Consider the following 25,932-nt stretch of genomic DNA (forward strand, 5'->3'; position numbering starts at 1 on the left):
TCATCCCACCACATTTTCCCGAGTTGCCCTCCACGTAGCAACTCCTTTGAATTCGCCCACAGACTTACTCCTCTGTCTTGTATCTCCTCCACGTGTGTTTTTGCAGATGCTCTTCTCGTGCATCCTCCGGATTGTAACAGCCCTGCTGTTTCTGGTATTTGGTATAGTTCCCAAGGATCAAACCACGTTGTTTTTTTTTTTTTTTTTAATGATGATGGCAGTCACCTATGCTGAGACAGTAAAGCTTTTTGAATTTGAATCACAGACATCTTGGTTATGTTTTCCCCTCTCTTAGATCTTACCCCCACTTCTCGTTGGACTGGGCAGGAGCAGTAGGGGCTGTGGAATGTGGCATTAGGCTCATGAACCCACTTGGCCTATGTAAACGGCCATTGTCATATGGCCGTCCTGCAAGTGATTTTCCTAACAGTCTACTGCATAAATGCTCTGAGGGATAAAACAAGTAATTGATAAAGGCAATAATCGTAGCAAATAACCTTTTAACTTTCCCAAAATATAAATATTTTTCTTTACTGCCAGAGCATGAAAATGAACAATTAAACTATAGCATGTTTTGCCTAAGTTAAAAAACAAACAACCAAAGACACTCTCAGTTTTTCTTGAAAGATTTTATTTATGTATTTATTTTAGAGAGATAGCATGGCCTGGGGAAGGGGATCTAAGCAGATGGTCTCTACACTGAGCGCAGAGCCCTATGCCGGGCTCTATCTCAGGACCCTGAGATCATGACCCGAGTGGAAATTAAGAGTCAGAGGCTGCACTGACTGAGCCACCCAGGTGCCCCAAAACACGCTCAATTTTAACTTCTAGGTTCTTCTTTCTGCAAAAGTGACAGCAGACATTCTTTTAGAAAACACTTACTTTGCATCATTATTCATTCAGGTATTATATAAGCTTTAGCTTAATTCATCCAGCTATTTGAATTGTGTGCATGTGCACACATGTATGTGTGTGTGTGCGTGTGTGTGTTTGAGCAGGTTTATGTATGTGGTAAGTCGAAGGTTAGATAAATAGCTGACAGTAATACAATTCAGTATATAGCAGCAATTTATATGTAACCAGAGTTCGGCTTCCCGTTACTTTGGTTAGTTTCTTCACATATTGTTCGAATTTTATTACATATTTATAATTGTGCATTTTTCTGTTGCCATTTGACTAAATAATTGGTTTTACATATATGTGAATATATGCATTTTTTTTTAGTACTATCCTTTACACGTTGGCTGCTCTTACAAGTTTATAAATTGCTGGGAGAAAAACTTTCCAGAATTTATCCTTCCTGGCGATGAGCCCATGTCTTCTCAGCTTTTCCAGACCACCAACACTTTGCTAAGAGACTTTCTTGCTTTATAAATTCTTTATTCACTTATTAAGATATTCCCAGAGTCTGCATTGCCCCATGACACATTTACCATATGGGAAGTTAAAAAATGTACCCCAGACCCATAATTATATCTTCTAATCTACAAATGTGTGAAGGATTTAATGTCCTCTATTAACATTTCCTTGTAGTAAAACTGATTTTAATACTTTTAACATGACTACATTTTCATATTGGCTAGTTCAGAGGAATAAATATTTGCATATTCTTCATTCCCCTAAAGTACAAAACAACACGAAAGTTGTGTGTGTGGATGTGTAATAGTAAACATGATTTTATTTAATTTACACTTTAAATTGTGGTTTTAATATTGGCTGGCAAGTTTACCCCCTCACCTAGATGGGAGCCGCAAGTTTTTCTCAAAAGTTAATCACAAGTCACCTGGAGATTCCCCAAGACCATTTCTCTGTTCCATGAAATCCTGGAGCAGCCAAAATGTTGGTCAGGGTAACGTATCTGTGAGTCCGCTGGCACTGACTTGAACCCCATCCCATGTGCCAGGGGAGTCCCAGGTCCTTCCATGTTTGGAGGGAGTCCTGGGAGAGAAGGGAAGGCTAAGTCCCTTCTGACCCAGAGCCCCTGTGTCTGCTGGATTCAATCACTGTGCATTTCTGGGAGCCACAGAAGGGCTGTTACCTGTTTCTTACTGCCTCAGCCAAACCACAGACTGAATATCCTGTCATCATTTCACACACACATACTCACATGCAAATACCACCTACTGGAAGCTTTGTATGTGAGTAACGCATTTTATTGACATGTTGGTGAAAATTAAAGAGAATTAACACATAAAATGAAAAGCTTATAAAACAAACTTTCTTTTTTGTAATTTAAGACCTGAAATTTTAAATTAGGTATCCCCTTGGGAATATGGCCTTTCTCCAAGAAGGCTCCACTTTTGAACATCTGCAAAACGGAGGTGTCTGTCCTTCTCCAACCAGGATTGAGGGATGGTCTTAACTCAAGATTGATGCCTAACCCAATTCCCTATTTAAGGAAGAAAAGAAAGATTTCCCTCCCAGGCCCAGACTTTACAAGTCTGCCTCTGCATAGTGAAATTAATGCTTCATGTTAATATGCTAGAAGGTGTTTACTTCTTTCCATTCCACAACCCCTAACACTTTAAATGGTGTCCTTTCAGGTCTACAGAGACTTAAATAAAACAACAACAACAGCAACTATGATCTAAAAATCCGTAATGGCTTCTCATTTATGAAAAAGAAATATAGACCACCCAACCCAATACACGCCAAGCTTTGAAATGACCATAGTAAAGATCCCCAGCATGGCGCTCGGAGGCCCAGTCTCGCTGCCCACTGTCTGGGCCCCTCCCTACTGGACAAAGAGCCATCGCTTGCCTGAGGGTTCCCATTGACCATGGTGGCCTCTATTTTTACCTGTGTCCCTAGCCCTGCAAATGTTAGCAATGGGCCTGATCATCTACTATGCAAGGCAGTGACTTTCTCCCCAGTTTCTGGTCGGGACCAACCCAGTGGTTTTGCTCTTCACGCTATGCAACTCTCCATAATGCTGCACTTTTGCATGGAATGATTGGGCAAGAGTACAATAAACGGAAGCTTCCATCTTGATTTGCACTGTTTTTTTAGCCCTCAGATTGAGCTAAGATTGTCAGTGCTAGCAGTGAACTTTCTAATAAAACACCGTTCCCGTGAAAAGAGAGATCCTTAACAGCTGCTTCCCATGTCTTATGTAGGACCTTCAAGGAACTGCCTCACAGATAGATGCAAGAAACACCAAACTTCTCACCTTCATCACCTATATTGGGTGTGGGATATCTGCTATATTTTCAGCAGCAACTCTCCTGACATATGTTGCTTTTGAGTAAGTAATTTTTATCTGTCAAAACCCAGTGCTAGTGTCCCAAAATGGGAATAAGAAAATTGCCTTTGCTTTTAAAAATACTTACATACTTTTCAAATCACGGAGGGTGGTTCAACTTTCATGTTCAGGTTTCTCATAACGTTTATCATGTAACATAAAATTTCTTATAATTATTGTGTGTCTATGGATAAAATGCATTTAAACCTATAAGAGATGATTATCATATAAATAAAAATTGTATAAAGTGCTTTTTACATGGTAAATATGAAAATATTTGCTTCACAGATCTTATAAAATTAGTCCTAAAACAGGAACCCTTTTTTTATAAAGATTTCTTTATTTAGTCATTTACTCATTTATTTATTCATTAATTATTTATTTATTCTGAGAGGGAGAGAGCTCACCCCAAAGCATGAGCAGGTGGGGAGACGGGGAGGGTCAGAGGGAAAGAGAGAAGCAGACTCCTCCGTGAGCAGGGACCCTGGAGGCAGGGCTCCATCCCAGGACCCCAGTCATGATTTGAAGCAGAGGCAGATGTTCAACTAAGTGAACCACCCAGGCACCCCAATGGGAACTTTTTTTTTTTTAAAGGATTCTTACCTCATTAAAAATCAAGAAATTTCTGAAAATTTTACAGAAATTTTTTTTTTAACAGAAATCTCATTTTTACAACTAGTACTTTTCCTGGATTAAAAAAAAATCAATCCATTGAAACTAATTGGAAATTTGATAAACAGTTGGAAACAGTTTTGAAATAAAATTAATATTAAAAAAACTTCAGGGGCGCCTGGGTGGCTCAGTCTGTTAGGTGGCTGCCTTCTGGTCAGGTCATGATCCCAGGTCCTGGGATCGAGCCCCGCATTGGGCTCTCTGCTCAGCGGGGAGCCTGCTTCTCCCTCTGCCTCTGCCTCTCCCCCTGCTTGCGCACTCGCTCTCTCCCTGTGTCTTTTCTGTCTCAAATAAATAAAATCTTTAAAAAAATTTTTTTAAAACTTTATAATTTGCCAAATCATCATAAATATCTTTAAATACTCCTAATTAAATACAAATCTCCTCCTCGTGCATGGCTCCGTTGCAGAGCTTTGTAGAAAATAGGAATTTACCGCTTGTGCTTAAAAGATTAATTTACAGTATTCCTTCTCTTCTTTCTTTTTCCCTTTTTCAGAAAATTGCGAAGGGACTATCCCTCCAAAATCCTGATGAACTTGAGTACAGCCCTGCTGTTCCTGAACCTCCTCTTCCTCTTGGATGGTTGGGTCACCTCATTTCACGTGGATGGCCTTTGCACGGCCATTGCTGCCCTGCTCCATTTCTTCCTTCTTGCAACCTTTACCTGGATGGGGCTAGAAGCAATTCACATGTACATTGCCCTGGTTAAAGTATTTAACACTTACATTCGCAGATATATACTGAAATTCTGCATCATTGGCTGGGGTAAGCCTCCTAAACCGTTTTGGTTTTGTTTTTACTGTCAGGGAAATCGCCCGTCTCTCATAGGAAAATCCTGTTTCGAAAGATTAGAGCTGCTAAAAGAAGCTTCGAAACTGTGAATGATGTGGATTTGATGTCCACCTCCCCACATCCCTTCCTCGGAATGGTATTTTTAAAAACTCTTCAGCCGTCTTTACTAAATTCAGGAGTAAAGGAAAAAGCCCTAGCCTCCTGAGTCACCACAAACTTATTTCCTGTGACCAGAGCCAGCCCACCCAAGTCTGAAGGAGCAGCTGGCAGACAGGGGTGCATTTCCATTATGTTTCAAAATATAAAGGCCAGCTCAGACTCCTTGCCGTCCTCACCCCCTGAACACATGCGCATGTCCTGGATCCAGCGAGAGAATGTTATTTTTGTGTGTGCAACCAGAACGCTGACAGAATTCTTGCCTTGAACTTCTTAACATGATTCCTCAGCCAGACATGGATGGTAGCCTTAGCCTGTTTGGAATCTTCTAAATGGGCTCCTTTCTTTATCTGGCTTCACATTGGAGCAAGCATTTAGAATTTTTTTTTTTTTTTTTTTTTTTTTTTTTTTTTTGCAGATGGCAGTATAGACGAATGGGACATTTCCAAGGTGTTTGTCACTAAAAGCATCTCTCAGGGAATTAGCTTGGTGTGATCTTCCCCAAAGAAATAGACACGAACATACTTTATTGATTCTCTGGAGAGAAAAGAGGAGACTGTAAAAACGTTACAGCCCCATAGTTTCTCCCCCACTGTTTCTAAAGAGTTGTCTTTACATAGAAAGGGGCAAAATAAACTTGCTGTTGCCTGACTGCCCTAACCCTGGCAGAATGACGGCTGTCCTTAACGAAGCACTTTTGCTTCTGGATTCGGAATAAAGCGGGTTCGGGTTCTCTAATGAGTAACGGGAAGCAAACACAATATTTAAATATCTGTCATTAAAGAATGGGTTTTAACTTTAGCCAGTGAGGGTTGGATGTTCCACACAAAAGACGGGGTTGTATTGTTGCTTTTAAAAAAGTTGCCAGTTCTAAAAAATTTCGATTCTGTGATATGGAGGGTTTTCTTTTTCTTCTTTTTTTTTCTTCCCTTGCCATTATCAGTCTTACAAAGCAGTCCCAGATGTGTCAGAACGGTAGAATGGTTGCTTATGTCATGGTCTTTCTACCACAGGTCTGCCTGCCTTAGTCGTGTCCATTGTTCTGGCAAGCAGAAACCAAAATGAGGTCTACGGAAAAGAAAGTTATGGAAAAGAACAAGGTGATGAATTGTAAGTAATAAGAACTTGTGGGGAATTTATCCGTGCTGAGTATATATCCTTTGCTTCCTAAAGTGTGGTGCACGTTTCCAGGCCAGTAGCGAGCCTCCACGCATGTGCAAGCCTTTGCTGAGGTCTCTGCTGCTCCACAGCTGAATTCGCCTGAGCGCCCGGACTGCTTAAGCTGCTTCCCCATGTTCGCCTGCGCTCTGTCATCTGCAGGACTACAGAGGAAGTCTGGGATGTGGTCTTCTAGGCTCAGAAGACCCGTCCTGCTATGAGGGGATTCCAAAAGACTGCCCCTCCTTAGGCCCACACACACCTTCAAGAAAAGGAAATCAGAATTTGTATTTGGTAAACTCCCTTCAGGCTGTGGGATCATAGAGACCAAGGTCTGGATATTGTTCACTTTTGGCAGTTCTCTCATATTTTCTCTAGCCTGTAATGGGTACTCAATAAGTATTTGTTGATTGAATGAATTATTGAATGCATACGGAGCTTACTCCTGAGATGAGACCCGTGAGACCACAATTCTGTGCACGTTTCATGGATGGAGAACATTTTCATATCCAGTCAGTGTCCGACCTGTGTTCCATTCTCTCATGGACTTCCCTTCTCTTATAGTTCCAAAACTGCATTCAAAAAACCCCACAAGAACTAGTAGAAAATAAAGAAGCTAGGTCAGAAACTTCGGGATTCTCAGGGACTTTCAAATGTAGAGGGATATTAGCTCCAGAGACAAGCAGCATCATTTTGGGGATTGTTATAAAAAGATACATTAAAAGTAGAAGTCAGTGCATCGGTCCCAAATAAGAGACTTTCACAAGTATGTTAGTCAGCTCTCGTAGGACTTTACAGAACGTTTAGTAAATTGCTGTGCCATCAACAATCTCATTTACTGAGCATTTATTATATGCCAGGAATCATGTTAGGTTCTGGGTTTCAGAGATGTTCAAGACAGTTTTTGCCTTTGTAGCTATCATGTTCCTGTGTGGGGTACATGACCCAGAATGAAGACCATTTTCATGAGAATTTTTAGATGAATTTTAATTACTTTAAATAATTTATCCAATTTTTGAGGTACCTAAGAACTCCCATAGTATTAATTAAGCCGTGGGCCTCTGCAAATTGTAGTGTGTGTTGACTTGAACACTTTACACATGGTACAATTATTAAATTACTTTCATCTATTTTCTGATCTATCTATGTATATTTATCACTCCGGATATCAAGTATATGCTTTGTCGTCTCATGAAGATGTTGTAATTGGTGTAAGCTTTCTAACTGTTCATGGGGAGTGTTGCTACAGGAATATCACAGTTCTATAATAAGGTCTTGCCTCAACTAGACCAATTACATTAATAGGAATTATTTTGCAGCAGTAATGGGATTCATGATTATGTGTGTCTTAAGTAGGAATTTACTCTTCTTACATGACCGGAGACATGGAAGTAGGCAGCTACTGGCATTGGTTTTATGGCTGAAAATGTCAGGACCAGCGAGTCTGCAGCAGTCCTGGCCTTTCTCTCAAAGATAGAAGGCGGTTGCTACAGCTCCAGAGCTTGCTTCCCTGGTGGAAGCAGAAGAGCAAATAAGGGCCTCTCCCAAAAATCCCCTAGCAGATTTTGCTTCCATGTCATTTCGTAGAACAGGGTCCACATGGCCGGCCCTTGATTGCAAAAGAGATTGAGAGAATGAGTACTTAAGTTTCCCATTCTCTGGAGTGCAGTCACATAAGAGAAAAGGGGGTTAGACTTGGTTTTGGGTGAGCCAACCCCGAGTGTCTTCACGCCAAGTCAGAATTCAAGAAGCCAGCTTGTTTTCTTTTTAACTGTTGACTTAAATAACTTGATATTAAGACGATGGCTATCTAAAACAAACCAAAAAAACTACGTAAACATCAAAAAAGAAACTGAGGCCCAGCAAGATGAAGTGACTGTCCAAAGGCTTTGAGAAGGGCCCAGCTGTGAAATCTGCAGAAACCCAAACTAAGCCAGGAGAAGTCTTCGGTAAACAGGACATGGTAATAAATCTCTTTTTCTTTCTGGTTTCTTCTTCTCTTTAAGCTGTTGGATCCAGGATCCAGTCGTATTTTATGTGACCTGTGCCGGGTATTTTGGAGTCATGTTTTTCCTGAATGTTGCCATGTTCATCGTGGTCATGGTGCAAATCTGCGGGAGGAACGGCAAAAGAAGCAACCGGACCCTGCGTGAAGAGGTTTTAAGGAACTTGCGGAGTGTGGTCAGCCTGACATTTCTGCTGGGCATGACATGGGGTTTTGCTTTCTTTGCCTGGGGACCCTTAAATGTCCCTTTTATGTACCTCTTCTCCATCTTCAATTCGTTACAAGGTAAGATAAGTGGTACCTTTGTGATTTCGGCCTTCCAGTTTTATCATGAACAGCTTCACTTAGGGGCAAGTGCCCCTATGTCATCGTTCCAAGTAATGAACATAGTTCCAGGGACAGGGTACTCATTACAAGGATCTTGAGTAGAAAGATGAGGTAGGATGTCAGTTTGTTTTCAGTGATGAGTATCCCAAGCACTAAGAACAGTGCCTGGCAGGTAGCAGGTGCTCAATAAATCTACATTGTTTTATGACTAAATATGGGGCAGGGAGGTACCCAAGGGGGAGTTTAAAGGGAGGCACAGGCAACTTTTACCTTCTTCACAGTTTTCCTTAGTATCCTATGTGCATGTAACATTCTTGGCCAGAAGAATTTTTAGAATCTATGCAGGGACAGAACAATTTTCCTAGATTCCTTGGCCCTTGGATTTCAAAATAAATACCAGTACTCTGGTTCAGAAATGCTCATTTTCTCATGAGATACAGCAGTTGGTTCAACAGTTTAACAAACATTTGCCAATGACCTCCTTTGTTCAAAAATCAGTCTTCCTTTGAGGAGCTTTCTGTCATCTTTCTGACTCCACAATACATGCCTGAGTAAACTCTATGATGAATTTAATGTTTACATTTAAATATAAATTACATTTTTCTTTTTTTTCAAGATGTAACTTCTTTTTTTTTTTTTTAAGATTTTATTTATTTATTTGACAGAGAGACAGCCAGTGAGAGAGGGAACACAAGCAGGGAGAGTGGGAGAGGAAGAAGCAGGCTCCCAGCGGAGGAGCCCGATGTGGGACTCGATCCCGGACGCCGGGATCACGCCCTGAGCTGAAGGCAGACGCTTAAGGACTGCACTACCCAGGCGCCCCTAAATTACATTTTTCAAAAGCTGAACGACGTTCTTTCAGATATGGGATAGACCGTGCGTGGGTTGTTGATAAACTCCCCGATGTTCAGAAGCACCATGAGGCCCGCATGACTAAAGAGTGAGGGGACAAAGCTTGGGATTTTTGACTAGGGCAATACTACAGGCTTACCTGAAGCTCCTGGCCATGCAGTTGTAAGCGTGCGGGGGAAGGAGAGCTGACTCAAGCTGACTCAGGCTGACTCAAGCTGAGCTGGGGTGGATGGGGTGGTGGGATGCAGGTTTGTATTACTCACCAAACGAGATGCCTGGGCAGCTGTTTCCCTATAGGTGCGTTCAAAGAGAAGTTGGTATTTATCCGCAGGGGAGTGTTTACCATGTTATAGTGTACATGTCTGTTTTGCCTCACCTCCTAGTTTCCTCATGAGCTCCTGCAAAAAAAAAAAAAAAAAAAAAAAAAAAGTCATGAAGTAGGTGCTCAGTGATTGTTAAATGAATAAATGGATTTCTGGATGAAGAAAGGGAGGGGCTTTTGAGATGGCCTAAATCCAACCTGTGGCTCTTCAGGCATAAATAGGCGTCAGTTAGTTCAGCAAATTTTCATTCAGGTTCACTCTTCCATAACAGAGGAAGTACGTGGGCTCATTATCTTGAGTAAATAGACTCGTAAGCCTCAAGTGCACCTCCAAAAGTTGGAAAGTGGGTAGGGTAGCATCTGAACGCCCCTTCATATCTAGCTTCATAAGGGGAGCACTCCTCTATTTAATCTCTTCTCTAATATACAACATTAAAACTGCCTAGATAAATATTGACAGAAATGTCCATTAACATTAGAAATTCCGTGGTTTTATATTTCAGGCGCGTTAATCTGCCAGCCCAACCTTGTTTTTGCTTTTAGAATTTCCTGGCAGTTTCCGTAAGCTTCAGCAGCTGCAGTTGTCTGCTCAGCTCTGTTTCCATTCATGAGGATTGGGATGTTTTATTTTTCCCAGCATAGGTCTCCTGTCAGGAGGGAAAAATGTTCTAACCCATCATCAAGTCATAGTTCTTCATAAATCGCTAACTTTTAAGACTGATGTTAAATTATATAAATTCAGAACAGATTTCTGCATATCCAGTGACATTAAAAACACTTCCTGAAAAGGAAATGTAAATGAAAACACAGTGATACAGAGCATATGAGTCCACCAACAATTGCTCACTGGCTGAGCTTGTGCAAAAACTTGTCAGTATGCTACAGAAAGTCACTTAATGGTTCTTATTCGAGTCATTTTCCGAACCTTCCAAGAGGGCGTTGGCTGTTGTTGAAAGTATATGCTTTGGTAAAAGATGCTTGTAGAATCTAGACTGTCTAAAGAAACAATTCAGTGAACTTCAAGTAGTATCGAGGCAAAATAAGCCTAGATAAATAAAGGATAGATAATAAGGGATTTAGGTGAACTACATTGTCTGTTTTATTCTTTCTGATATTTTTTTATTCCAGCAAAAACAACAACAACAACAACAACAATCTTGACATGATCCCTTTGTCTCATGGAGTTTATGTTTTAGTAGGAGAGACTGACATTAACCAGATAGTCACCCTACGAATCGTAGCTGGTGGTGTGGAGAGCACATGACAGAAGTCATGGTGTCTGAGCTGGAATCTGAAGGATCAGTGGGGATGAACTAGGGGAAGGTGGGGGTAGGAACAGAGAAGAGACAATTTCAAGTGGAAAGCACTCCATGTGCAAAAAACCTGCTATCGTTGGTGATTATAGTGTATGCCCCAGGAATTAAAAGAAAGCTCGTATAACTGGAGAACCAAGAAAGAGCCATAGAGTAACAGAGTGGTGAGCGTGCACAAATGGGAGGCTGGGGCTGGCCCAGAAGGCCCTGTGTTTTGATCTTGCTGAGAGCCGTGGGAAGTCTTTGAAATCTTCTAGGCCTGTGGAATGACATGATCAGATGTGCATTTTATAAAGACGAAGCTGGACATAATGTGGAGAAGGGATTAGAGCCGCCCCACAGTGTCAGTAGGGAGAACAGAGTAGAGGCTATTCCCGTGGTCCGGGTGAGATAAGGCAATGCAGTATTTTAGACTGTGGTGGGGCTGGGGGAGCTGGAGATATGTGAAAAAAGTCAAGAGAAAGTTTGGAACTGTGCTGCCACAAAACACTCATCACTGGTGTTGAGTTTCATTAAAGTAAACGCTTATCCTTCTGGAGTGGTTAGGGCGAGCGGTCTTGCTTGCTGCCATGCCATCGCTAATTGAAGCCTGTCATTATTAGACTCGGCAATGGCCAGAGGTTTAGAATGTGATACAATGTTCTAAAAACTAAATCTATGCCAAGCAAATTTTACTTTCAGATTTAGCTTGGAGCTGAGCATTAAAAAATCAGCCGGGTCTTCATTTTGAATCCCACAAGTCACCCTTTAGTGTTACAGAGGGGGCTCCTCCGAGAAGGACAAGTGTTCGCGCTGGGTCTGCAGGGAGGCCAGGGCGCCGTAGCCCGGGGGTTCCTTCTGCTAGCAGCTTTCTTTTCCTTTTTGTGTGTGTCTTCAAAACTTTGGTTCAGACGTGAAAAATCCATTTTATCTTTCAGGATTCTTAGAAATAAATGCATGTATGGGTGTGAGTGTGTTCAAACACACATATACATGTATAATTATATGGGTACTTACCTAAATTTGCATAGCCTACATACTAAAATTTTATACATGCTTTTCGAACTATTTTTATTTTAATGTTCAGTTTTAATATATATTTTTGTTTAAGTATATGTCTTTTTAGTTTTTTTATGTACGTTTATAACCATACAACTTACCTGCCAAAAATAGTGCTAATTGAATACAGAAAATTATTATAATCTGTGTGGTTTGTAACTAAAATTCTATCTACTTGAATAAGCAGATGAAATCATGAATTGAATCAAGCCTGAACCTAAGTTTATTGTTTTCTAATTTTCCACATTAAATTGCTTTTTTTAAATTTTACCTTCTTTACTTCAGCAACTTACATTTTAATCCACTAATTTTTTTTCCCTGTAATATGAAAAGATAAATATATCTTCTCTTGCCATGGTGGTATTACATATCTACCTATTTTCGCTATCTTTGTTGCTTTCCTAGGATGAAAGTGGCAGATTGCTGTATTAGAAATTTTAATTTTTTCTAAAGAATACAAATTGAGAAAATGGCAGGGTATACAAATTGCTGTTTAAAAGGGAACAGATGTTTTACAAAAGTGTATCATAATTCACATGCCTGAGAACATTAGCCTACACTCAGGAAATACGATGTAACTCATTTTAAAGAAGTAAAAGACAATTCCCTGACTGTTGAGAAGATCGAGGCCAGAGTCCTCTTGGGCTTCTCTAGCTGTTGGCAATATCGATGTGCTCGTAGGATAGATTATTGCCCTGAGATGCAGTCCGTGCACAAAGTTGCTCATTACAAAAGTCATAAGCAGTATTCAGGCTGTACATTTTTTATTAACTCTTTAAAAACATTTGACACTATCAATTAGATTAGGCTTTTTCAACATATAGGGAAGTTTAACATTCCTGACAAGTTTATCAAGATCTGAAGGCTAGTTCCATAGCAAGAAGTTGGTCTTCAATTTTCCATTTCCAGGCATGTGAAACAATATTGACTAATCATCTCGGGCACAATCAGCCCATCTTCTGTACGTATTTATGACAGCGTCATAAGATGCAGCATATGGTTCTGAAAATAGAAGCTGCCATGGCCAACACAGAAGGCTGTTATCAGTCTACTCAGAGATAATGTTTGCCATTAATTAATTTGATAACATTAAGATATACCCAGAGCAACAGAAATAATGTATATTTGCATAGCGCATTGTGGCTTATAAAAAACTTACACACAACATCCATGATTTGATGTAACTCTTAAAGCAAGTGTAGAAAAGTAGGTGCTCAAGAAAGATGGTATTTTCTGCATTTTACAGATGAAGAAACAGGCTCAGAAGAGCTAACAACTGCCCCCAAGTTCAGTCTGAATCTGACAGTGTAATATTTACAATATAGCATAAATGAAAATAGAAAAATACATTATTAGGGGATAAAGCATAAGAAAAATAAATTACTGCCCTTCAATTTTTTGTTTCAAAGTTCTTAGGAAGTAAGTATCTGTATCCATTGAAAAAACTCAGTAATTATATGCTTAATTAAATGCTAATTTATTCTTACCCTTACTCAGAAAAAAATTAAGGAAATATATTTATTATTATTATTTTAATCTTATTGGTAAAGTAAGAAAATTAAATCAGATTAAGGGTTAGGAGCCTCCTGACAGCTCAGCTGTGTCGTAATCACATATGCAGCGTAGGGCATTGGTGCCAACGTAAAGACACGAACCACCTTTAAACCCTAACATCTGAAACAACGTCATGTTGGCTGAGATGTCACACACTGCAAGGAAATAAATTACTCATCTTTTGGCAGGGCATTTTGTGCCACAGAGAAATAATATTCTAAAGGGCATCTTAGAGTATGAAAGGAGGATTCAAGAGGTTCCCAAAGAGAGACATAAACCCACCCAGCGCAGCGGCCAGCAGGCTCTGTCTGTGACAACAAAATATATGAGCCGTTCTGAGACCTGGACTCAGGCTTGCTAGGGAGTGGAGAGGTAATCTAAACCATTTTTGTCAAAAAATCAGTTCTGTTGGGGCTCCTGGGTGGCTCAGGCAGTTAAGCCGCCAACTCTTGATCTCAGCCCAGGTCTTGATCTCCAGGTCAAGAGTTCAAGCCCTGCATTGGGCTCCACCCTGGGTGTGGAGCCTACTTAAAAAGAAAAAAAAATCAGTTATCTAGCGCATGCATCCTTTTTTGCCCACATACACGATTTGATTAAATCTTGATTGACTTTCCCATCGAAACTCCAGGACCACTTCTGCCCGTGGACCTGATTAAGATACCATTTACTCATCCTTACTACCACTCTGACTCCACCCCGCGTCCCTGAATTTATCTATAGCTAATCTACAGTCTTGCCGGTAACGATGTTTCTGGATCTTTTATTATCCAGAGTAAGAAAGAGTTAAGGGAGGCCATTTGTCGGAATTTGTTGATGACAATCTTGCTAAAATTGTCAGTGGCCTTTTGTTAGTAAAGCACTCATTGAGAGTCGAGGACCCAAGGTTTGGGTTTGGGTTTGGATTTGCGGGTTTTGATGTTGTTGTTGTTGTTGTTGTTGTTGTTTTTCCTCCACCAAGGCTTCTCGAAAGTGACGTTTTGGAGCAGAGAAAGAATGACAATCTGTGCTGCCCTGAATTTTACTGTCCCGCTTTCATTTTTATATCCAAGGGAAATTGTTCCTTGGCAATTTTTTTTTTTTTTAATTTTGATAATCAGGCTAAAGATCTGAGAACATCCCTTTGGCTGCTCATTTTACATCTGCCCCAGAAAGCCCCAAATCTTTGCCAGAATCAACCAAAGAGAATGAGTCCCATGCGGGAGCCAAGTTCCTAGCCAAAATATTGAGGCTCAGAATTTTTTTTCTAAATACATAGTTAAATAGCTTTTATAAAGACCAAGGTTCAACACAGATCAAAAAATCTACAGCAAACATAGCACCAGTACTTAGAAGTAAGCTTTTTTTTTCTTTTCTTTTTTCTCCCCAAACATACTGCTCGAAGGCGTTCCCAGGCCAGTGAAAGGACTAGGTATCAAAAACCAAATCTACTTGCTGAGAGTTAGATCACTCTTGCAGGTGTCCCTTCACCATATTTGCTGACCCAGCCCTTGCCCTGTGATTTGGGGAGGGGGAGTTCTTTACCTTTCCTTCCCTAGCAGTGCCCATGGGCAGATCCACCATCCCACATACTTGCAACACAATCTGCTATCAAAATTGAAAAGGTCATTTATTTTGAATAAGAAAATTGCAAAATTTACGGAGAAGTAAAACATCTTGAATTCGCATATTGGTCTAAATTTTTCTTTTTTAAGGGAGCGGGTCCCTCTGGTTAGTGAAGGATGGTGTGGTAATAGGAAAGCAAGGGTGAGGGGGGATGGGCGGGTAGAGGATGGGTTAGGAATCTCTTCATTTAAAATAGGTTTAAATTTTTGTTTTTATTCTTGTTCCAGCATGGAATCTGGGTTCATGCAGGTAAAATAAAGAATCCAAGCAGTTATCAAGTCAAAGAAACTATTGCTAAGGAACTTTGGCTTGGATTCATTAGAGTGGTGGTTTTTCAGGCTAAAACTCACCAAAGAAGGACCATCATGAGCTGTGTTTTGTGAGATGTAAAGGTTTCATGGAACTAGCACTAGCCTGTCAAGATGAAGTAAAGGTTTTAATTCTGAGTCAATCTTTTCACCCATTTCAGCTTCCAACTTTTATGAGCAATGTTCCCTACTCCCTGGTCAGTTAAAAAAAGCTCTAAGTCGGTATGAAGAGTAAAGGCCAATTCTCCTGGTCCCTGGTCACAGCTGAAAGCCCTTTCCAGAAAGCTGGAAGAGCATATTTTTCCAGGTGGTATGGAGATACCCTTTGAGGTACCATGTGGTTGATAGGCAGATTCTCAAAGGGAAAACATTTGCTAGCAAGAGAGCATGGACAGGGATGAGAAATCAAACAGACCCCCTTGGATGTCAGTGTAGATCTCTAAAGTTTCGTGATTTTAGTTCTGCTTTGGCACCAAGACCTATAAATAGATGAGGGGAAAAAAAAAAACCTTCAAAATTGAAAAGGGAATAGCCCTCTGTTTTCTCGCTTTGGCCTCCAAGTTTCCTTGGCTCTCCTGCTGCATTTTCTCCTCCTCCTTCCTGAAGTATTTAGAATTTCTCTCCATACTAAGTGTGTTCTTCCAGATGTGCATACCTACCACATTTCCCACAGCTGAACTGTAAAAGGGATGTTTTGTCCTGTAAGAATTTTGGTATAATATTTATTGCCAGATGAATTTAAATTCACACAGAAAGGGCCAGTTACTATGAATAGTAAAATAACCTATTACGAGAATCCTATTCTGACTTAAAATGGAAATGTATCTCATGGCTGAAGAATCAGCCTAATACCTTTGCACTTACAAATATATTAACTCCTAAGAATTCTAATTTCTTTTGCCTATTGTTTAATTCTGTCTCATAACATTGCAGTTCATAGCGGGGGGGGGGGGCATTTCAATGACTGCCATCACAGCAGTTTAGAAGAGATGTTCAGATTTTGAATCTAATTTACATTCCAGCATCTCCTGAACTTACTGGATGCCTGTAGATTTACTGACACATGCAGATGCTTAAAAATAGGCAATGTCATCTAATGCGGTGTAATTATAATTTAGAACAGCACTGCACAATCTAAAAAATTGTTTTATTAAGTCAGTTTTATCTTATCTCTAACCTCCCCCTCTGTGACTGTGGTCAGCATCAGACCCTCAAAGTAACACCCATCTTAGCATCCCAGCAAGGGTGACAAAGTGAATCCAAGAACTCGTTCCCTCTCAGTGTCCTCAAAACACCAGCCATAACCTCTGAAGTTTTTTCCTCGAGTAGATAAAACGTGTCTAAAAACTGCTGAGTGTAACACAAAGGAAGCAGCCTCTGGCAACTCTCACCTTCTGCCCTCAACTAAAAGGAAATCATTCGCTCAGTGCGAGGCCCTATAGTGAGTGATGCCTGGGGAGGAAAGTTTCTAATTGAAGTTTGCAATCTCTCCCTGCCCTGATATGTGATTTTGTGAAACAGTGGCTTAAGAACACATGGGTTTTCAACTATCTGACAAAAATACCTCCAAGAACAAACCCTGCAAATTCTGCCCCAGTTGACAAAAATAGAGTAAACCCAAGGCAGGGGCTCTGTTCCCTCCAACGGCAGCTGCCTTCCTCTGACTTGTGTTGACCTGTCCTTGGGCTTTCATGCCCCCCTGCTCCCTTTACTCAGAAACTGCCACCACCTCGTCGAAACTTCAAAGAATCCGTTAACCAATTTAAATTATTTATATACCTTGGTTATTTACACTACCAGTAATACCAAAAGGCATGTTTACTTATTAAAGGGATTGTCTGTATCTGCAAACTGCATAGGGAATTGGGGTTGTTGGTGTGGGAAGGTTTTGAAAAGCAATCTGATTTAGTCGGTCAGTGTGAGGGTGAGGTTTGAACCCGGCGATGTCTACTTCCTACGCCCTGGGAGGGTGGGTCAGCCTGCAGGTGCTGACTCTGAGGGTTTGGAGTGTGGAAGAAAATCTTCCCCCTGCTCTGAGACTTGTCGTGCCTGAGCCAGGCAGGTCTGCAAGCAGGTCTCCTCTCTCCGGCTCCTGCTGCTCAACCCAGCTGCCACCCTCCTGCCATAGCAAAGGCACCATCATGAGCTGTGTGGGAGTGTGTTCGTTTGTTTTCTGAATGATTGAAATCTGATTCATATTTTTTAGAGCTTTCTTTTAAAATTAGAATTTCCTTACCCTACCGGATATCATTTTGGACAAATAACTAGGTCACTAGGATATATTTCCTTCACTAATTACTTTATTAAGAATAAAATATTAGCAATAAATAATATAATAGATAAAAGTAATTTTACTTATATAAATATATAGAAGATGTGATGTAATCATCAAAAGAATAAATTGGTATATTAACGTATTATTTCACTTGGGTCATTATATGTTTTATTTATACCACTTACAGATAAATGCATTTGCATTTCCCAGGAATTTTTTAATAGGCTAGCTATGTATTGAAATCAGTGACCAGTGAGAGCAATAGGAATTTGTAGAGCGCCTCCTAGGTGTCAGGCACTCACTGATGATCAAAGAAGTCAATCCCAGAAGAGGAGAATCAGCCGTGGTCCTTCACTGGGGTCAGGGCCCATCCTGTAGCAAAGCAGCGTGCTCCTTTTCTAATAGCTCATAATGTAATTTATTCTGGAAGAAAATTATAGACCATTTTGAGTTAAGATACTGAAACATAAAAACATATAAGCATAACCTTAGACATATTTTCCAAGTTTAACTACACACATCAAAAGAGTACTTTCAGTACTTTTCCCCACTTTTCCGGTTGTACATACTACAATGTCATTTACAGGTTTTTTTGATGAATACTCCATATTCGAAAAGAACAGATAAATCTTAATGTCCCTTAAATGTACTGTAATACTTTTTACTTTTATACCTTCCCATGCTAGATCCTCTGCCTCCTGAAAGCAATGATCGTCTACCTTGGTTACCTTTGAATATCCAGTTCCTAAAACAACAGCTCCTCCTGCTTACCAGTGCTTAGTAGTCACTGAATGAATTACCCCTTTTGGAGACTTCCCTTGCCTCCCTACCCAAAGCTTTCTTCAGGTTCAGTTCAAGCCCTACGTCCTCTAAAAGACCCTCCTTTATGTAGATATTCTGGTTACATGGGGGTATTACTAAGGGGCAACTAGCTTGCATACTTTTTAGAAACTTTTGCCTTAAATATGTTTTCATTATATTCTGTGGCTCCTTAATTTGTGTTGTACTCCTATCTTTATCCCCTATCCCTAAATACATTTAACACATTTTAGAATATAGAATATAAGTGTTCAGTCAACCCATGTAAATAGATGAGCAGTTAATCATGCTTCCTATTCATTCATTCAACATTCTTGGGTTTCCTGCTTAGTTCCTGGTATCCTTCTGGGAATGGCCAGTACAGCACTGGGTGACAAACATCCCTGTGCCCTTGGAGCTTACTATCGCCTATCAAAAGACAACCAAGCAAACAAGTAAATAAATACATGAGGAATACAAGAATATCAGGCACTGATTAGTGCCCTGACAAGAGTATGTGCAAGGATGTGACTAGAGCCAAAACATAAAGGTAAAAAGAAAATGAAATAAATAGTTGGTCATGGCCTCTTTGAGGAGTTAACAATTGATCTAACACCTGAGTGACAGATAAGATGCAGTAATGGAAAGATTTGAAGGAAGAGCCTTTGACATGGTGTTGGGCAGGAGTGAGCTTGAGATGTTGGTTTGAGGGTAGTGACAAAGAGGATGTCTATTTAGAACATGAGGGGTTTGAGATGCTGCTAAGTGGAGATACAGCCAATGAAGATGTCCTATAAGTGGCAGTGGTGGCAGAAGAGAAGGGAATGGGGACAAATGTAAACATTAGTATACGGCACTCACAGCACATGACTGGAGGGGATGAGTACCTACGGGGACAGTGTAGCCATAGTAAATATAGCAAGCCAGGGAGCAGCTGGTGGTTCAGTTGGTTAAGCGTCCAACTCTTGGTTTCGGCTCAGGTTGTGATATCAGGGTCGAGAGATCAAGCCCCTTGTTGGGCTCTGCACTCAGAACGGAGTCTGCTTGAAATTCTCTTCTCCCTCTGCCCCTCATGCTTATGCTGTCTCTCACTCACTTGTGTGCTCTCTCTCTCAAATCAATAAATAAAATCTCTCTCTCTAAAATAAATAAAATGTTTTAAAAAATGTTGAGAAACTAAAGCAGAGAAGGTAGAGCCACATGAATTTGCTGTTTTTTGGCCATTTTTGACCTGCAAAAATGCCATTTTTCTATGACCCAAACTTATAATAATGTGCATACATAAAATGGCTTAGAATACCCAAATTGCAATAGAACTTATAGATATTTTCAGTTTTCTCTTTTTTTTCCTATGTTTTTTGAGATGCTTTCACAGAATTTTAAAACAAACATAAGGGAAGTATTAAATGCCTCTTAAATTGAATAGTTCCCATTTCAGCTTAATCTCTAGGTCAAGTCATGATAATTGCTGAATAGAACAGGCAAAGACAGAATCAGATATGTGTAATTATTCTAGTTTTATTTGAGCCTTTGTACTCTTTTCTAAAGGATAAAGACATCTATTACGTATTTCAAGATCCCTTAGGATGTTTGTTTCTTAGTGACTCAGGCATTTAAAAAAGAAACAAAAAACTTAAAATGAATCCATGTGTTTCACAGGATTTATCTTTAAAAATGTGTCTGTTGGCTTAAATGTTTATATTTTCTTTTGTGCCAGGTTTATTTATATTTATTTTCCACTGTGCTATGAAGGAGAATGTTCAGAAACAGTGGAGGCGGCATCTCTGCTGTGGTCGATTTCGGTTAGCAGACAACTCAGGTAAAGGGCCATGTTGGTAATTGGTTTTTATACCTAAGAGTAGTCAGAAACCATTGTCATCTGGTCTTCCATTGTCCGAGCAATCCAGTCCCAATGGTAGCAAATTGTAAAGGGGGTGCATGTGAAGGTGCTTAGTTGGAGTCTTAGAATATTAGGACTGCAAGCCATCGGAGGACTCGGGGCCTGACCCTTCTATTCTGCAGAGAAGCGTGAATTCCAGCCAGGTGAAGTGAGTTGTCCAAGGTTTTGTGTCTAATTTAACAACTCAGATATCCAGAGGCTCCACCATACCATGTTCTCCCTTCCAAGGAGATTGTGATTGTGAGGCCCTCAATCACATTATCAGGCAAAGACATTTTTCTTAGTATAAAAAAATACTTGAAAAGTAGTATTACTTTTTTTTGGCACTGATTATCACTTATCCTTACAAAATTGAAGTAGGATTTTCAACAATATGTGCCACAGGTCAAGTTTGAAACTTCTTCAGTCTATTATTGTTCATTTGCCAGTCTCTTCTCTGAGCCATTGCTAGCATATACAAAATTGAATGGTTAAATTACTTAAATGATGTGGTGATGATTCTTCACAGTAGAACATATGCCCCCTAAAACACATTCATGGAGAGATGTTATTTCTTTCAGACTGGAGCAAGACAGCTACCAATATCATCAAGAAAAGTTCTGATAATCTAGGAAAATCTTTGTCCTCAAGCTCCATTGGGTCCAACTCAACATACCTTACATCCAAATCTAAATCCAGCTCTACCACTTACTTCAAAAGGAATAGCCACACTGGTGAGTCATTCTGATGGTGGTAAAGATGTTCTCTGGTCCATGTCTCATCATCTTCTTATTGCCTTTGGCATACCATGAAGATTGATGGATAACAGTGCCCATTAGGGTGCTTATGTTAGATTTATGATAATCAAAATCTATTTGAAGACTTTATCCAACACTTTCATGAACATTTTGTCTTTTTTTAAGTTTTATAACCAAAATTGAATCCACATAGCCATAATATTAGCTCTGAATACTATTGTAACTTCGTTTGATTCAAACCTTAGCTTTCTTTTCAAAAATATGGTATTTAGAAAGTTTTGTTTTTATTTTAAAAATATAGAAACTGAGTTGCAATTTTTCATAATACTGCATATTTCATGTTTTATAACTTATTATGAAAGTTAATTGGCAAGTTGACATGAGAATAGGTGGAATCACCATCCAGGATGTATTTCATTTAAGACTTCTGGAAGTGTTATTGCCAATTGCTCTTTAAATCACTGATTAAATATGATACAATAGAGAGCATCATATTTGGAAAGTGATACAGAATAATGAGAAACATCATGTCTTTGTTCATCTTCTGGATTTTCATGATGTTTACAGTGACCACAGGTTCTGACACTGAGCATGTGTATAAACAATCCTGAAGACAATGTGGAAATGAAGATTCTTTTGCAGTACTTGATAGCCAGTGAATGGTGTGGAAAGTTGCAATCTTTTAATAATTTCAAAGGAAAAAAGCAGAATTGCTATTTTGAAATACTAATTATACTTCAAGCAAACAGCTGTCAACACTTAGCACCAGCACTTTCCTAATTAAAGATGCTTCTAAAAGGATAATGGAAATGACTTAATTTTGAATTTGTTTAGTTATTAAACATAAGCAGAGGTGAATGACGCTGAAGAGATCCATATTTGGCTTTTTACAGATAGGGAGTGTGTTGTGTAATGTATCTGTAAATGTTCTTATTGCAAACACTTTAATTTCAAATGACCCTTATGTACATTTGAATCCTTTTACATGTCCCTGCTTACACCATGGAATGGCCACTGCCTGATATTCAAGGTAGCACTACAGAAAAGTGTTTGAATGTTTAGAGAGTTTATTAATTACAAAATTAAAGAAAGATCTGAAAACTTAGAGCAGCTTAAGATAACAGTTCTAAAAGTTTCTTGGAGTACAGGACATTTTCGAGAATCAAATAAAAGCTATGGGCTCTCTTCCAGAATAAAATGAAGCCTCTGAGCCCTGTACACAAACAGTTCTGTCCAAAATTAAGAGGTCTGTGTATCCCTTTTTTAAATACCTGTGTAAGAAAGTTGATAACAGATGTATAGTCTGAGATAGATTATTCTACTTAGTTGGTGGTTGCCTGGCACAAAATATCTTTTACTTATAATGAATGAATATTTCACTTTATTTAATGAGCCTTAAAATTACATACTTATACAGATCATCTCCACAGATGCAGAAAAAGCATTTGACAAAATACAACATTCATTCATGATAAAAACAAAATGGTTTTAGAGGGAACATACTTTAACATAAGAAAGGCCACATAGGAAAAACCAACAGGTAATATCATACTCAGTGGTGAAAACTGAGAGCTTTTCCTCTAAGATCAGGAACAAGACAAAGCTTTTATTCAACATGGTTTTGGAAGACCTAGCCATAGGAATCAGACAAGAAAAAGAAAAGGCATCCACATTGGTAAGGAAGAAGTAAAACGTTCACTATTCGGAGATGACATGATATTATATTTAGAAAACCCCGAAGACTCCACTAGAAGACTACTAGAAGTATTAAATGAATTCAGTGAAGTTGTAGGATACAAAATTAATATACTAGAATCTGTTGCATTTCTACACACTAATAATGAAGTGGCAGAAAGAGAAATTAAAACAATCCCATTTATAAGAAAAAAATTAGATACTCGTTTTGCCTGTCCTTCTAAAATGCAATTAGTGCAGTGTACATCAGTTGTGAATGAATAGGGTTCAGACCAATTAAGTTGTTTTCCTCTTAACACAGCTGAGAATAGCTAGCCAGAAAAATGCCACTATTAAAAGGGGAGAGAAAATAACAAGGTAGATCATTTGGAACAGGGGGCATTTAGGAAGTATTAATGAAATGTTTAAGCATATTAAGGATCATGGGGAAAATCGACCAAAAGATAAAAAGAAATACAGAAATGGGGGTACCAAAGAAACACTTAGCTATTTCAAAGTGTTATGTATGTTTTTTAAAAAGGAATGCATTATTGTTTTTCTGTTTCCCACAACAAAACCTTGGGGTTAAATGAGCTCTTGTCAACTAGCATAAGGATATAGTCAGCTATGTGACATTACTTCTGTGACATAGTAATTTATGGCTTCCAATCAACTGATGTACAAATGGCCTTAAGCTACCGAGCCAGTTCTCAGGGTGACTGCTGGTGTTCTTGGGTCCCTTGGAGTATGCAAAAAGTCACTGCATATCATCATGGATATCTAGTTGGTTTATTTCTTGGAATTGATCTAGAAATTCATATGTTTATGGTGTAGATAATGTCTTCTAAGAGCATTCCTTCAGCAAAAGTGGATCATTCAGGTAAACTTTTATTACTTTTTTGAATGCATGAATTTTTTGCAAGGTAATAAAAGAATATTTGCATGGATTAAACTAAGGCTCTTGCTGCACCAGCAAAATTGCTTGTTCTTTACGATACTTCTCAGCTAGCACAATGACATTCCTGCACTGAGCTGGAATTTCTGAAATTTCAAATGGTTGTGTGCTGTGCTGGTTCTTCTCTGCATGGGGGTGTCTGCAAGCTGCTCCTTCTAGGAAATGTACCATGCTCTGGAGTTAATGGGTCACATATCAGGTAAAATAATGAAAAGAAAGCAGTACTTGAGAAGTTTGTTATAGAAGAGAGTAAAATTTTTTACTTTTCCACTGCTCTTGTGAATTACTGGCTATGTCATGGTACATTCATAGAAGTCATAATAGAGAAATTGTCAATTCCAAGCCTGCTTTTTGAAGATTGTTACGTCTTTGATATTTCAGCATAGGTCAAATAATAGTTCATTTCCCTAGCCCCTGGTTTTCTAACTTACAGCTATAATCAAAATCTCTATTGTTAATGATGTAATGTCTAGCCAGAGGACTGGGAATAGCATACATGTTGAATTACAGCCCTTCCTCAGAATTCTACTTTATTGACTATGAAGACCCAGAAAATTTGGAAAAGAGCTGGTCAAAAATCTCTAAAAGGCACATGCCACTGGAAGTTGTCAATGAAGCAGAATGAGTGTATCCTTGAAGCTTCTTTGAGGATTTGTGGTTTTTCTAAAAACATCAAGCACAAATTATTTGTTACTGATGTTTGAATCAATAGAAAAATCCCCAATAGAAAACCAATGGCTAGTGAATATATGAACTGAAGGAAGCACAGAATCAATCAGCTTGCCGAGAGCTAAATGGGGAGGGGACTTTCTACAGTGACTCCCTAAGCCTTTTCTCACCAGTCCTGGGATGTAATCATTCTGTCATGCTTCAATCTGCCATTTTTCCCATGAGCCACCTGTTCTCTCTTTCTTCCTTTAGTATGGGGTGGACACGCCATTTCCTCTTTTAGCCTTCATTTTATTTAGGGTCTCCTTCAACACAAAACAGTAGTTGAATGCTTTGACTCATTTCCAAAGACAACAGATACAGTGATGACGGCTTTTAAACCAATTACTGATGGATTTTTCATGTTATGTCACATGCTGGAGACAACTTACTCAAAGCATAAAAATGCCTGCAACAAACATTCCAAATTTGGAGCTGTGATTCCTAGAAGCAATTTTTCATGATAGAATTTTTGCCTCTTCCACGGTAAATAGAGAATATACAATGTAGGGAACGGAATACTTTGTAGAAGGTCACATTTGCTCCTTCACTGGGGCGATATCCCTGCGGTTAATTTTAAGGTAGAAATTTTCTCCCAACTGTGTTGGGAAGGGAAAGAGAGTCGATACTTACAAGATATTCATAGGGTACGTGAAGATAGCCACATGTATTTGTAGATAATAGGGCTTATGTGAGTTTCAGACTACTATCTGAACTAATTTTAGAAAGCCTTTGGCTCTAGGAAATTAATACTTAAATATACAATGTTGAGCACTGAATAGCTAAATTTTACACCTGAAACTAATATTACACTGTGTGTTAACTAACTGGAATTAAAATTAAAACTTATAAATAAATAGATAAATAAATAAGATTGAGGAATTCAGAACAGAAATGTATTTAGCAGTCCTTTATTACCATCAATTGCTCTGATATTATTGGCATCAGCAGTAGCGTCATTCTGAGAATGTAGCCTAGGTAATAAAAACACATACTTACAATATTTCTGATAATTTTGATTTGTATCATTGAGAAATAATTAATAAAAGATACCTTTTTCTATATTCCAGTCATTTTATAAGTTAAAAACTGTGGGGAAATGTGTTCAAAATACCCTTTCATGTTTATTTTCATTCACTTTATTCTCCAACATCTCTTGAATTATTTTTTATAAAAATTTTTATTATGAAAAGTGGTAAACATATATAAAATGTAGAGAGGATAGTGTAATGAGTCCCTTTGTACTTATCAACTCATGGTCATCTACCCTACCCATTTCCCCCACCCCGTATTATTTTGAAATCATATCTTAGACATCAAACATTTCTTTCATAGATGTTTTGACATCTTTTAATTTATAGGCTATATAATCTGTCCCTGCTTCTTTTGAGTTACTTGTCACATTATATTTTTGTGGCAATTTTCTGATTATTCTATTCATTGACTCTTTGAAAAATGCCACTTTACAGGAACATTTCTTGAAACAAATTCAAACATACATTACTAGAAGGCAAATTAACATTCATTCATGCATAGGAATGCACT

At 39.0% G+C, this 25,932-nt stretch overlaps 1 protein-coding gene across 1 annotated transcript in view; it reads left to right on the plus strand.

Annotated features, from left to right (window-relative positions):
• ADGRG6 (adhesion G protein-coupled receptor G6) overlaps positions 1-25,932 on the plus strand; it is a 132,929-nt gene that overhangs the window by 103,916 nt on the left and 3,081 nt on the right. Inside the window, exons 18-23 of the mRNA XM_008695046.2 lie at positions 3,117-3,244; positions 4,410-4,678; positions 5,875-5,971; positions 8,026-8,309; positions 20,131-20,232; positions 20,874-21,026. Coding sequence (XP_008693268.2) covers positions 3,117-3,244; positions 4,410-4,678; positions 5,875-5,971; positions 8,026-8,309; positions 20,131-20,232; positions 20,874-21,026 — 1,033 coding nt within the window. The remainder of the gene's footprint in view (positions 1-3,116; positions 3,245-4,409; positions 4,679-5,874; positions 5,972-8,025; positions 8,310-20,130; positions 20,233-20,873; positions 21,027-25,932) is intronic.

Source organism: Ursus maritimus, unplaced genomic scaffold, assembly GCF_017311325.1.
Source record: "Ursus maritimus isolate PB19 unplaced genomic scaffold, ASM1731132v1 scaffold_13, whole genome shotgun sequence".
Lineage (NCBI taxonomy): Eukaryota > Metazoa > Chordata > Mammalia > Carnivora > Ursidae > Ursus > Ursus maritimus.